This window comes from Channa argus, chromosome 9, assembly GCF_033026475.1.
Source record: "Channa argus isolate prfri chromosome 9, Channa argus male v1.0, whole genome shotgun sequence".
Taxonomy (NCBI): domain Eukaryota; kingdom Metazoa; phylum Chordata; class Actinopteri; order Anabantiformes; family Channidae; genus Channa; species Channa argus.
In genome coordinates, this window is record NC_090205.1 from 4089946 (window position 1) to 4103460 (window position 13515).

A 13515-nucleotide genomic window follows, 5' to 3' on the forward strand; every position below is an offset into this window, starting at 1 on the left:
AATATTAGTATTTATTGTCTGATATTATCAGATAAAGTTGCAGCTTTATGCACATTGTAAAGTCTACTACATCATTACATGAAGCCAGTCGAATGCACATTTTCTCTGTGGTACATGAGAAGTTTTCCACTTAAAGTCACGTAAATGAAAGTGGAAAACATTCAGTCACAATGTCCAGAGCTGCTCAGAGTCAAACTCCTGAAAATGTTTTCAGCTCCTGCTGAAACAGTTACAGAGCATAAGTAAAACTGTCTCGGCAAACGTTTTATTCGAAACAACTAAAACACTCCCATGTGCCAGAGGAGCGGAGAGGTCCAAGTGGCTCGTTCACTGAAAACTAGTCCGACCAATAAGCTGCTGCGAGACCATGAAAATGAGTAAAACAATTTTCAAGTCAATCCAAAAACTGAGAGGAAACAGATGTGTCACGTATTTCCTCCTTCTGGAGCTGGTCTGCTGGTCAGTTCTGAATCAACTGGAGCTGATGTAGAATTTACTGGAGGAGACAAGTCAAAAGCATCAGTCTCCTCTTTATTTGAGAGACTTTACACGTTTAACTTTTTTAATCTTCGCATTTATTTTCTGTGCATTAATCTTCTTATTTTCATATTTAGTTTTTAACGTTCAAATTATAAAGTTGAACACGGCTCAGAAACTAATCCCTGTGTCATTTCAGAGGCTTAGCAACAGACACAAACATACAAAAAAGTGAGTTTAACAGTAAATGTTCAATAAAGTCTCATAACAATATAAAACTAAAAATGTGTCATTGCGCGGTCAGATTGTCCCACGTGGGACAACTGTTGTCTGAATGAGTTGGACGTCTCTCAGGCTGAAATCTAATTTCCTCCGGATGTGCTTTGTTGCTTTTGCAACACTAATCCAGCAGACAGCTTTACTAAGGTGTGTATACGTGAAGAGATGAGGGAAGAACAGTGTGTGTGTGTGTGTGAGAGACAGACAAGGACATGTCTGAGAAATCAGTTTCTTAAAAGGTCAGAATGTATTGAAATAATAGTTTGCACCTGTATGATGCTGTGGATTTGCCTCCAAATGTCAAGCCCCCTGCCCATATTTGATCATAATCATCTCACACACACACGCGCGCAGCAGTGGAGGGAATATGGTGCAGTGTGTGTATTAATAATGAAAAGATTTTACATTATTAAAGCACTGTGATTATTAATGCTGGAGCAGGGCCCTGCAGGACCCAGGCAGGACGCTGGACGCAGGCCCATCATGGCCTTTACCAACAACCTGTGCTGTGTCCGTGTTGAAGCTGTTATATGTAATGTCGCACACGCACACACACACACACATCATGAGCAATAACATTTCAAGCAATTTTATCAAAGCTCGACAGCTGTACGGTGGAAAATGAATGGTGACTATTTTCACCATTAAAAACTGGTAAATACTCACTGTCTCCATGAGCAGCAGAGTATTTTTCCAACATTCGGAGCTGTACTTGTGTACTACTTATTCATTTCCATGTTCTGCTACTTCATACTTCCTCTCTACTACGTTAATGTAATAAATAAATGGACTTTTCAGGATATAGTTGACGAGGCAAAACACAGAATAATCCTCCAACTTTATTGATCCCTGATGGGAAATTCACAGCTAAGTGTTAGATTCCGAACGCGTGATCGTGAAAACGTCATGGACGGTCGTTAAAATCAGCGCCATCGTTGCGATATTAAAGTGATGAACACATTAAAGCATCAACAATTATAATCCGACAGGTGTGTGTGTCTGTGTGTGTAGGTGTCACTTTTTGTCTCGTTTCTGTCTTTTTATGGTGGAAGGGGTCATTTTTCCTGTTTGCCTGTCCTTTAGCTGAGCTCTCTGAGTTTTCAGACAACAAATATCAGCTCTCACTTCACACAGAGGCCTCTCTGACAGGTAGGTGGGCTTAGTAATCCATCCGTGCCCAGTGTTCGAAAAGAATAATTTACAGTACGTATACGCGATCTTACATCGACCTTCACTTGGACCATCACACCAAATGAGCGTAATATGAGGTGTTACTATAAATTCAATAAATGGGGTACGAGCTTTTCTTTATTACAGCTGCAGCCTAATTATTTATGATGGCTGCTGGGAAAAGGAGGTTCGGTGTCAGTGTGAGATGTTCAGACTTGAGGCCTATTAGCCTCATATTATTACAGTGTGGAGATCATCCCACTGAGCTACTTCTTCTGTTCTCAAAACGAGAGCAGAGATCGGCTGAGACCCTGTTTAGACCCGAGACAACAAACCGGCCGAGCCAAGGCTCCAAATCACTGATAACATGAGCTTCTCAGACACAACACGTCAAGCTTTTTGCAGCCACCGTGAGCAGAAGCTCTCCGTCACGCTGCTGTCGCTCGCGGCTCCATCATCTCGCCGACAGAGACGATCGGAGCTGAACCGTGGGGTGGGAGGTGGGGGAATGTGAGTAATGTGACAAAGATAGGAGACAGGCGGAGCATGTGAAGAGCCCATCATGGCAAATTAAGTCGAGGCACAGATGGGTGGTGGCGGCGGCGGCGGCGGCGGCGGCGGCGGCAGGATGTGAAGGTGGTTGGAGGTTTGGAGGAGGGTTACAGAGCCGTGTCCAATAGCTGCTGTTGCTCTGGCTGCATGATCCAAGCTTATCCCACCTCTCCCCTCCTCTCTTCCACCCATTTCCCCCCGCTCAGCCCGCTCCAGCCTGCGGCCTCGACGGCACTCGGTCCCTCACCCACTTCTTCACTTTTGTTTGCCTACTTTCCTCTCGTCTTCTCAGCCTCCCTTCTTGCAGCCTCCCTCCACACTCCATCACCCATTTTAGGTCCCTGCTCACCTCGCCTCTCCCCTACCCTGCCTCCCCCTCCTCTTCCTCCATCTTGCCTCTGTACCCTCACTGCTCGTTTTTCTCGATGCCCCCGCTTTCTGTTCCTCTCGGCTCTGTTCTCAGCTGTGCAGCTTTTGTTCGACTTTTTTCCCTTTCTCCTAATACTGCAGGGGGCTTTGTCTGCCAGAAGACTCACAAATTAATGCTGCCCCTTATGGACTGTGTTACGTTACATTTTCTTCTGAAACCATATTGTACTTGATAATATGTTCAACTATCCTGCATATTGTTTGGAACATTAGCATCTTTGGTTTGCTTCACAGTGTGGTTGAGTTGTTCAGATGCCTGAGTGACATCTTCTTTGCATTGTAGTCGCTGTCAAAAGTCTGCTGCTTGTCTCCTAAATAAGATCCGCTCAGGCGTGTTTTGCTCAAGGGAAACAGTGGTTGGTGGCCATAATTTGCTCTGGAAAAAAAAAAAAAAAAAATCTGCACTGATCCTGCTTTGGGAAATCCAGAAGAAAAACGGTGTCTAGCTGAGAGGGTGCATTAACACGGAGGGAGGACGGGGAATTGTTGTGCCTCAAGTCATTTCCAGTTATACTGTGTATTAAAGGAATATCCCTGCGTTGTAGTGTTGCACTTACAAAAAGCTTGGATGACTCAATAAACCGAAATCCAAACAGGAGAAGCAGAAATATTTCCACTCTAAAGGATGTGTACACAGTCTGAGGTGCCCGACACAGGAAACAGAAAATCAGAGTATTTTTAAACACCGTGCTCCAGCAAAATAAAAGGAAATTTGATAAATGAATGAAAATATTTTGCATGTATATCTAATATTTTGTGTCCTAATTTGCGCAATTGAACACGTGAACCATTTATCATAGCTCTAGTTTCACTTGGCCTCTCGACACCATGCGGCGCTTCGTCTTCCTGCTGCGATATCTTAAAAAAAAAAAAAAAGCATGTGATTTGGACACGGCAGCGCATCCATCGGCTCCAGATGGTCAATAAACTGGCATAATAACGGTCTTACAAAGAAAAAAATCGAACAGCTTTGAGCCTGGCTTCTTGTCAGGCAATGGATTAATGGCTGAATCCACACAATCAACTCCCAAATCAGGGGAAAATACCACTGCTACCTATGAAACTACACATTTTAAGTCATTTCTGCACCATATTCAGCTTTAATGTAAAGCAGGTGAACACACTGGCAGGAAGTCAAGAGTAAGAAAAGGAGCGTCGACACTAGCTGCTGAAAACTGCTGTAAGTACACATGTAAACAAGTCTGTATGTCGATGCACCTCCCCAGGTAAAGGAGACCTGATTGGCTCAGACTACCTGACGAAGGAGCAGGTGATCAAGACCAATGCCAACGTCAAGGCCCTGACCTACTGCGACCTGCAGTACATCAGCCTCAAAGGCCTCCGCGAGGTCCTCCGACTCTACCCCGAGTACGCCCAGAAGTTCATCAGCGAGATACAACACGACCTCACGTACAACCTGCGAGAGGGCCACGGGGCCGACGTGAGTACACGCAGAGTTTTCAATGAAATGGGTGTGTGTGTGTGTGTGTGTGAGTCCCTAAAATGATAAAATGACATTAATGCAGCAAGCTGGTCAAACTTTCTGTCAGATAATTATAGAAGATAAAGATAAACTCTGTAATTAAGGAAATGTCAAGCTGACAACTGAGTACTGCTGTTTGTGGGCGTGTTCAGAGGTTCATGTGGCTGAGGAGACTTTCACCGTGAGTGGGGTCTCACGTTAAAAAGCACACACTGATCTGCGCACACATCGCAGCGTTCACGCACTTTTTCTGAACTACCGCCATAAAACACACAAACACGCAACCTGCGCCTCCGGCTGGTGCAGCAGCAGCAGAGGGAGCAGAACACAGGGATAAAAATAGCTTAGTGCTGCTGTTTGAAGCTGCCCAGTTGCTAAAAATAAAGCGGGGGGGAGGGAAAGCACGGGCTCCCCCTGACTGGCTGTGTCCCCCGCAGCTGCTGCTAAGATTGGACTCCGCTCGATATAAATAACTCCAGCCGAAGAGGAGGGGGGAGAGGAGAGACCATGGGGAGGGGGAACTTTTACAATCTCATTTTCTGTTCAGCTCTTGCACTGCAGTGCTGTTTGTTTCTCCGGGGCACAGCACACATATCACACCATGTGAGGTTGGATGTGTGTGTGTGTGTGTGTCTTAGTGATGTACATTTTCAGATCTTATATCAGGCCCGGGCTGCACATGTCCATCCGACTTATGTATGCAACACCTGTGAGGTACCTGCAGCCCAGCAGAGTGCGTTTGCATATGTATGTGTGGTGGGAGCTGCTGTGAATTGGAAATACGAAGCCTGCACCTCAAAGCAAAGACACACGAGAGGGAAGCAGAATAGCTCCAGCAACAAACAGGAGACTTGAGACGCTGAGGTCATCTCAGAGATGCTTGGATTTTCCGTGTGATGCACAGGCTGCAGATTGGCTGTCGTGACCTCGGAGCCTTGGGAGAAAAATGCGATGTGCAAGAGCAACCAGTGGACTGAGAGCTCTGAGCTCTGAGCAATGCTGCACAAAGACGGGGATCTAACAGCACGTTTTGTGCTCCGTGTTCCTGCGCTGTTTAATCATTGCACCACAGAAAGTAATGAAGTACAAATACTTTTTTTTTTTTACTGTACCTCACCTATCTGTAAGAGCAAATATGTACATTTCCTGTCTAATCCAAGATGGATGCTGGAGTTAGTTCCCACACAGAGGCTGCATCATAAACTCCAAAACCATATTTTCTGAACCGCTACTTAATCTGTAACGAGTAGTAAATGACCCCACACACCTCGTAGGTGGAACTCGAAAATACACACACAAAATATAGAAATACTATTGTACTTGTCTTGAAAGTTAATAGCTGGTGCAGCGTGTCGTCCACTGCAGTGCACAGTTTGGGGGGGGGGGGGGGGTCATTAAACAAACATCAGAGTTCACAGATGAGTTCACTTGCGATATGCTTTCATCGGGTAGTTTTGTTGCTCTCTTATGTTCGTCCTGTACCCTGTAGTTACGGATTCATTCAATCACCAAACGCCACGTTGTTTAGTTGTTGTTTAGTTTTTTTTTACAATAGACACCACTCATTTACCAAATACTTTAAGTATATTTCGCTTTGAAGTTCACATCCTCTTCCCTAAACTCTGCATCTTGTTACCGTATACCTCCAAGTACTGCATGTATTAGTACATACTGTACAAGTACACCGCCATTGCATAAAAAGTACCCTTTAAATACGGCACCAGTGCCACTTCAGGTTTGTTCAGCTGCACTTTTTTGGGCCAGAATGTTTCCTTTTCGGCCGGTATAGACTGCAGTGACTCGAATTTAAAAATAATTGGTCAATGACATTTGATAAAGCTGATATGTGATGGCCACACACACACACACACACACACAAGTTCCATACTTCCATGTGTGGCTGCACTCAGCCTGACTCGATCACACGATGCAAACTTCAGTACACGCGCACAGACACAAGTGCACACACACTTATCACGCCCCCGCATTGCAGAGCACTCGTTTTCCTCTGGCGCTGGGAGCTAAGATTAGAACAAGAGGGCTAAAAATACACTACGGCAGCACAGGAGGGGGTGGAAGACGGAGTTGGTGGGAAAGGGGTGGGGGATGCTGAGCAGGCAGGAATGCAGGGACAGAACAGAGCATCTTGATTAAAGGGAGATGAAGGATGTTGGCTTGTTTGCATGATGAGATATGAAACACGTTCACTAGCCCAGTGCATGAGCGATGGTAATGTTTGTGTAGGACAGTAGCAGTATATCAATAAAGCTGCCGATCTAAAGTAGATGTAATGAGTTTGTTAGACTTGATGCAAAGAGTCTTTTATTTTCTGTTCCTCACTGAAGACGTGATGAAAGAGCATCACACACATGTACAATGACAGCTACAGCAGGTAGTTATGAGTAAATAATAACACTGATTTCAGAGGTAGGTCTGAAGTTTGGTGGCCCCACAACAACATTAACAAAAATGAACTTCAAGCAGCGCAACGCATGTAGGAACAGTAACCTGATGGACCAGTCACAGCTGCAGTCGCACATTACACATCTTCATTCATTCTTTCCTGAGAAACTCACGTTGAGTTTTGCATTTGTTGCAGGTTTTTAACGTTTTGTTATTGCATCGCAACCAATTGAGTTCTTCCTGGTTTAGTCATTTCTGGAAGTTTCAGTGACCCAGCGTGAAGCCAACTTAAATTATTCAGTTCGTAAGCAGGGACGTGGCTGATGGAGGGGCGAGTGTCACTGCAGGGGGAGTGTGTGTGTGTGTGTGTGTGTGTGTGTGTGTGTGTGTGTGTGTGTGTGTGTGTGTGTGTGTGTGTGTGTGTGTGTGTGTGTGTGTGTGTGTGTGTGTGTGTGTGTGCTCCAGAGAAAGCGATGAGGAAAAGTCAAACACAGCAGTCTGTATTAAATGTAGCATGACAGGCTTCTCTTTGCAGTTTGGCAAAGACGGAGGCAAAACTATATTCACTCTACTAGTTTTGACCTTGTCCCTTGTGTACAGGGACAAGGTCTCTGGATTCTCTGTAGTTTAGTGACATTATGAAATGTAGATGAAGACAAACCCAAATTGTTCTAATTTATTGTTAGGAAATTAAACCCCCGAGCTGGGTACCAGGCATGTGTGTTGTCTGTACACCGGTCATGGATTTAGATAAACCATCAGAGTAAAGTGACATACTATTTATATAGTACTTTAAGTAGTACTTTACCGACATACATGAAACTAGCAGTCAAAGATCAACAGCGTGCAGCTTGTCCACCCAGGAGGTCGCCGGATGCCCTTCCTGCCGCAACCCTCCCATTTTATCCGGGCTCAGGGTCGGCACAAAGGTGGTTGGGTGGGGCCACACCTGGCAGGGTGGGATTCAAACCCACGGCCATCGCAACCCAATGCTCTACGACCTATATACATGAAACTAGCACTAATGATATTAAAAATAAAAAGTCCTGGTTACTAAAATATTTGATGGTCTAGTGAAGACAAACACTTACTAACCTCTGAACATCACTTCAGTACGTGTCCCTGTGCAAATTATCACATGCTCACAAAGCTTTATTTATAAAAGGAACATGACAGTTGATCAAGAAATACTCTAAATGTTTGTGTGTGTGTGAAAATGTGTGTCCTTAAAAGCTCCATGAAGTGATGCGAGTCCATTACGTTAACCAATCACTGTGGAAACAGGGGAAACTCTTGTGTTTATGTGCCACCTGCTGGTTCAGCAGCACTATTGCACTCTACTGTGTGTGTGTGTGTGTGTGTGTGTGTGTGTGTGTGTGTGTGTGTGTGATGCATCAAAAGCATTTCTAAATTCTGTTTTTGCTCCTCTGCTCTTCCTCTCAGGTGGACTGGGAGAGCAACGGCGGCTTGGTAAAGAAGCTGCCATCTATCCGTGAGGATGAGGAGGGCGATGAGGAGGAAAACTCCGTGTCACGAGCCCCTCGCTCCCCACTGCGCCTCAGCAGGGGGCTCAACTCGCCCCTGCGCTCCCCTCTCCTGCCACCCAGGCCCTTCCGCGCTCCCTCCGAGCACTCACGCCCCGCCACCCTGCAGATACCGGTGGTCAGCTTCAGCAGCGTGCCACCCGAACTCAGCCCCAGGTAACACACACACACACACACACACACACACACACACACACACACACACACTGCAGAGGAAGAAACAGCGAGTATGACCAAAAAACTGAAAGATTAGGGAGACAGGAGGAGTTGCTGCACAACATGTCACTGCAGCATAAGTGTGTGGCTGCCATGGCAACGAGCAGATTCTAGTGCTGGTGGATCGCATGGGGTCTGGCTGCTGTTGGATGTTGTGTAGGTTTTCACACTGTAGGATGATGCGCGTGCACGAAAAGCAAACAAGTGTGCACGGAGGCTAATGACACCCTATCTCCTGTGCAGCGGTGTGTGAACAAAAGGCTGCTGCTAGTGCAGGGGGTGGGGGTGGGGGCTTTAAGCTCTGCAGAGCCAACACGGTTACGTACTGTAATTAGTGCTTTCACTCCCCCCCCCCCCCCACACACACTCTTGCGTTTGATCCCTCCTCTCTGCATAGGTTCGTGGACGGCATTGAAACCGAGAGCAATTCCACCTCCTCGCAGAAGTTCGAGTTCAGCCCCAGCCCGTCTCCTGCAGCCCCTCCCTCCCCATACCCAGGTTACGCACGACACACGTGATCCGGTCATGTGTCTGATTTACATTAACACAGATTTCTGCAGGATTAATATTCATGTGTGGTTGTTTGTGTTGTGTGTAGGGATCCGGGAGCAGACTGAGATCAAGCAGAGTGTGTCAAAACTGACTGAGGAGGTGAGTGCTGACTTGATGATGATGATGATGATGGATGTTTGCACACACAAGGCTCTAATTATTACCTCCACATCGTACGTTTGCTCATAAACAGACGTTTGGTTGCAGTCTGCTTCTTCCATGCTGATACGTCACAGCTTTAAATGATCAAATCAGTTTCGACTGTTCCAACGTCATTGGTCTTGTTTTATTAATAGAAATGTTTGCGGCAGAATTTCTTTTATCCTTCAGTCATGTTTTCTTAATCCACCCATACAAAATACAATGCTCAAAGTTTGTGTTTGTAAGAAACTATTTTTTTTTTTAAAGTTTATCATGATTTTGATCCATGTAATAATGATACTGCCAAAATTTTGACTTATAATTTTAATTTAGTAAATACAACTAAATTCTTTGCTTTTTAATTTTATTTATTATGACAAACTTTCTGTGTGTGTCTTTCCTGGTGGAATTGGACAGAAAATAATTAACATTTTTAAACATTTTTTATCTCCTGCTCCATTCTCCTTGAGATTTTCTGTTGTCTTTCCTCTTTTTTTTCACCACACAGATGAACAGTCTCTCTAAACAAGTCTCCCAGCTCAGTCAGGAGCTGCAGGAAATGACCCGTCTGCTTAAGCCCCTCCTCCAGGCTCTACCGCCACAGCCAGTCCCGACAAACACGATGCCAAATTTAACGTTGCCTCCTAGCAGCCCCAGCTCCTGTTCGGTGGTGCCACCCCCAGCCACAGCCTGTTCCCTTCAGAGACCGGACACTCCGTTCCTGTTAGACACGGGAGACGTGGAGGGAGTGGGTTTGCCAAGATGCCTTCTCCCAACACCTCATTCACCAAATAGGCCTGATTCATTTTCTTCAGAGCCCCCACCCAAACCCCCAGAGGGCAACAATAAGCTCCCTGACATCTCCAACCATCCTTCACTGGACGGAGGACTTCCAGACGGATCCCCAGTCCCTCAAAGGGTCCAGGCTTCCTCCAGTAATGGAATATTCTTTCCCTCTGTGCAGAACCCCCCTCCTCTGACCTCTCATACACCGTCACCCTCCTTCTCCTTTTCCATGTCCCTTTCCTCATCGTCATCTCTTTCCCCCTGTCAAGGTCCCCACCTGTCCCGACCTGGCAGTTGCCTCAGTAGAGGCCTGCTCCCTCCGCCTTCCTCCCAGGACACCCTTCCTCCCTCATCCTCACACTGCTCAGCTCCACCGTCGCTCACATCCTCCCCTGGAGATAGTCGGTTGAGGCCTTCCGTCCCTCTCGTATCCCCCACCGTCTCCCTCCATCCCTCCACCGTCTCGCTGCCCATATCTCCGGACGTTGTTAGCGCAATGAGAAGATGGGGGGACACCCAGATTCCCCCTTGGTGTAAGTCGCAGCCGCACCATGGGGAGGCCAGGCTTGTCACTCGCCCCCAGGAGCTGGAGATGCAGGAATGGGGGCGACAGGTGGAGGAGGAAAGTTCCTCCACAGAGCACATCCGCTTCATCGATGAAGAGGAGCCAGCATTATGAAACAGCAGTATGATGTTAAAATGAGCAAACTAGAGTAGCAGCGAATAACAGAGCAGTGCAGCGGAGAAACGATCAGGGAAAGCAACGACTGGAAACAGACAACTGGTCCGTTCACACGGGAAACCGACAAACGCCCGCGAGGCCGGGACGTGGCGCCGGTTGTGAGCGAATCACCGTTTAGGATCCTTTTCTACAGTGGTGAACCACAGGACTACAGCAGCACAAACTCTCTTACAGAGTCAACAGTCCATCCCCACAGCTACTGGACCCCACAGGACCACAGCTTTTTAGCCCCGTCCATCGCTCTTCGCAGCTAAATGACAATTATTGCTTTTTAAACCCAGTATGGATGTCGCCTCCTCTTCAAACTGCAGGAGCAAAACACATATCTCAGCAGGAAATTGTGTCTTTACCCAAAGCCAGATAATTAGAGACATCGCACCGGGTTTGGGAATGTAAACATTCACGTCAACTCACCTGGAACTCAACTTTAAAAAAAAAAAAAAAAAAACACAATAGAAAAAAGAGGGATGTGGTGGAGGTAAAACACTAAGCTGACATCAAACCATCTCTTCAGTCTTACACGCAATCATCACTCACACAGTTGTTTAACTTCTAACAGAATACTTAGGGGGGGGCGGGGGGTGGGGGGGTTGTTGTGTGCCAAAGACAAAAGGTAGACTCATGATAAAAGTGCGGGGAAACACATATTTTAAACAGCACCCAGATACATACATGGTTTGACACCATCACTCCCATGTCACTCCTGAGCTTTAGCCATCCAGCCATTCGTGCCTTCACCATTACAAGAAAAAAAAAACGTCCCTAAAGTCCTTCACATGTTAATTACGGGCAAACATGTGAGTCAGAATTGAGATAAAAGCCATTACAGGTCCCCTGCAGAGAACGCTTGCACCTTTATCTAAAGCGTAACTAACTTATTTTATATAGGCTGTGTGTGCATATGTATGAGGACAAGCACTGCATGTGTGCGACATGTAACAGGAATGAGCTGAGCAGTGGGGCTGGATGTCAGCACTGATCCGATTCCATTCAACATCGATTCAAAAAGTCCAGAGTCCAATCAGAATGGAGCTGGGTTTGCAGCAGCTCATTTCTCCTTCTCTCCCTCCTGTTTTAGCTCAGTAAAGCCCAGTTTAACTTCTCCCACAGCCCTGAGCAGCACAATATTTACTTCTTAACAAGCCAGTCAACAACCACACGTGTTCGAACCGGAGTCGGGTCTGATATCTGCGGCTGTCAGCTAGTGTCGGCTCCCCTGTGGGACCAGACACTGCATCAAAACATGGTGCCTTTGAAATGACCTGCATTCGTGTTTTTGGGCCCACAGAGCATAAACACTAGCAACCACCTCCACTCTCGGCGCCGCTCACACGAACTGGGATCAAATAAAAGGCCGATTTTCTAGACTTTCCAAAACACTATTGGACCAAATTGACCAAATCAATTCGCAGGGTTTGCGACGCTCAGAAAATTGGCATCGTTGTGCAACTAAAACTGAATCACTCACACGAAGCAAAAAAAAAAAAAAAATCGATCTCAGGACTTAAGAATCGATGGTGGATTATCGGAATAAGTTTTATATCCAGCTCTATGGGGACATGACTGTACGCACTCAAGACTGAGTGGAACCTTCGCATTACTTATGTAGCGCGCACACACACACACACACCTTTTATCATCAACAGCCAACTACTGCTGGTCCAGTCGAACCCTGAAACTACAATCCCCAGGCTGTATTGCTATGGAGGTCTCAGGACTTCTCTACATCAGTTTACCTTTGATGAGGTGCTTTGCGCATCACATTCCTTGTAATATAGACAGTCACATCTCTGGTTTCTGTTTTCTGTAATGGAACCAGGGGAGGAGACTGTCTGGACTCTTTACACATTGAAATACAAAGATTCACGGACCAGAACTCCCATTGATGTCTGAGTACTGAACCTGCCAGTTCCTCTGGGGCTGGGGGGTTTCAATCAAATGCATGTCAAAGCTTTTTATTTATTTATTTATTTATTTATTTTTGCATGATGAATGTGCCTGCTTATCAGCTGTCGAGGGCTGAGGGCTACAACCACCTGCCCGGCTGGAGGCTGTTGGGTTTCAGATGTATTTTATTAAAGACTGCTGTTACATATGAACTTTGGATTGGATTCTGTACTACAATAAAAGAAGTGTTGTTTTGTACAATCTCAGACTCGTGTTACTCTTGGGAACCACTGGCCCAAGTCTGTGTCTATTAGCATTGGAGCCGCTGAGGTACAGTGAGGATCCCTTCTCTGAAACCGACAACATGGGATGTTTGGAAAAAACCCAGAAGGTCCATTAATAGGGTTTTGTGGAAAAGCTATCATGCAGGAATCAAGTCTGCTCCAAGACCAAGGAAGAAGGAAAAGCTGCTGGTTTTGCAGAAACATTAGTTTTCTGTAATGTTGAATCATCCTCAGATAAAACAGTAACTGTTAAACACTCCTCTAGGTTTGTTCTAACAAATAGAACCGGTGTTAGTGACAGACACAAACTTTATGAGGTGATAATTAATGATCAGCGTGGAGGCTGCAGGATGTGCTGCACAACTGAACTGGATTATTTTAGTAGGTGTAGGATGGGGACTGATCGTTTGTGTGTGTGTGTGTGCATTTTTGATTTTTGGGGGGGGGGGGGGGGGGATTTGGTTCACCCTGACCTAAGCATTAACACAGCATTCTTTTAACCTCAGTGTCTGAACACTCTTCCTCCCTGTTGTGACTCTCTGTTGCAAATTTCGAGCAGCAACAAAATAT

General features: G+C 46.0%; 1 protein-coding gene across 2 annotated transcripts in view; it reads left to right on the forward strand.

The window, feature by feature from the left end:
• kcnh3 (potassium voltage-gated channel, subfamily H (eag-related), member 3) overlaps nt 1–12916 on the forward strand; it is a 115706-nt gene extending 102790 nt beyond the window's left edge. For both annotated transcript variants that reach the window (XM_067514963.1, XM_067514964.1), the window contains exons 11-15: nt 4134–4348; nt 8237–8493; nt 8951–9051; nt 9152–9204; nt 9755–12916. In XM_067514963.1, coding sequence (XP_067371064.1) covers nt 4134–4348; nt 8237–8493; nt 8951–9051; nt 9152–9204; nt 9755–10711 — 1583 coding nt within the window. In that variant the 3' untranslated portion in view covers nt 10712–12916. The remainder of the gene's footprint in view (nt 1–4133; nt 4349–8236; nt 8494–8950; nt 9052–9151; nt 9205–9754) is intronic.
• Nucleotides 12917–13515: the final 599 nt, after the last annotated feature.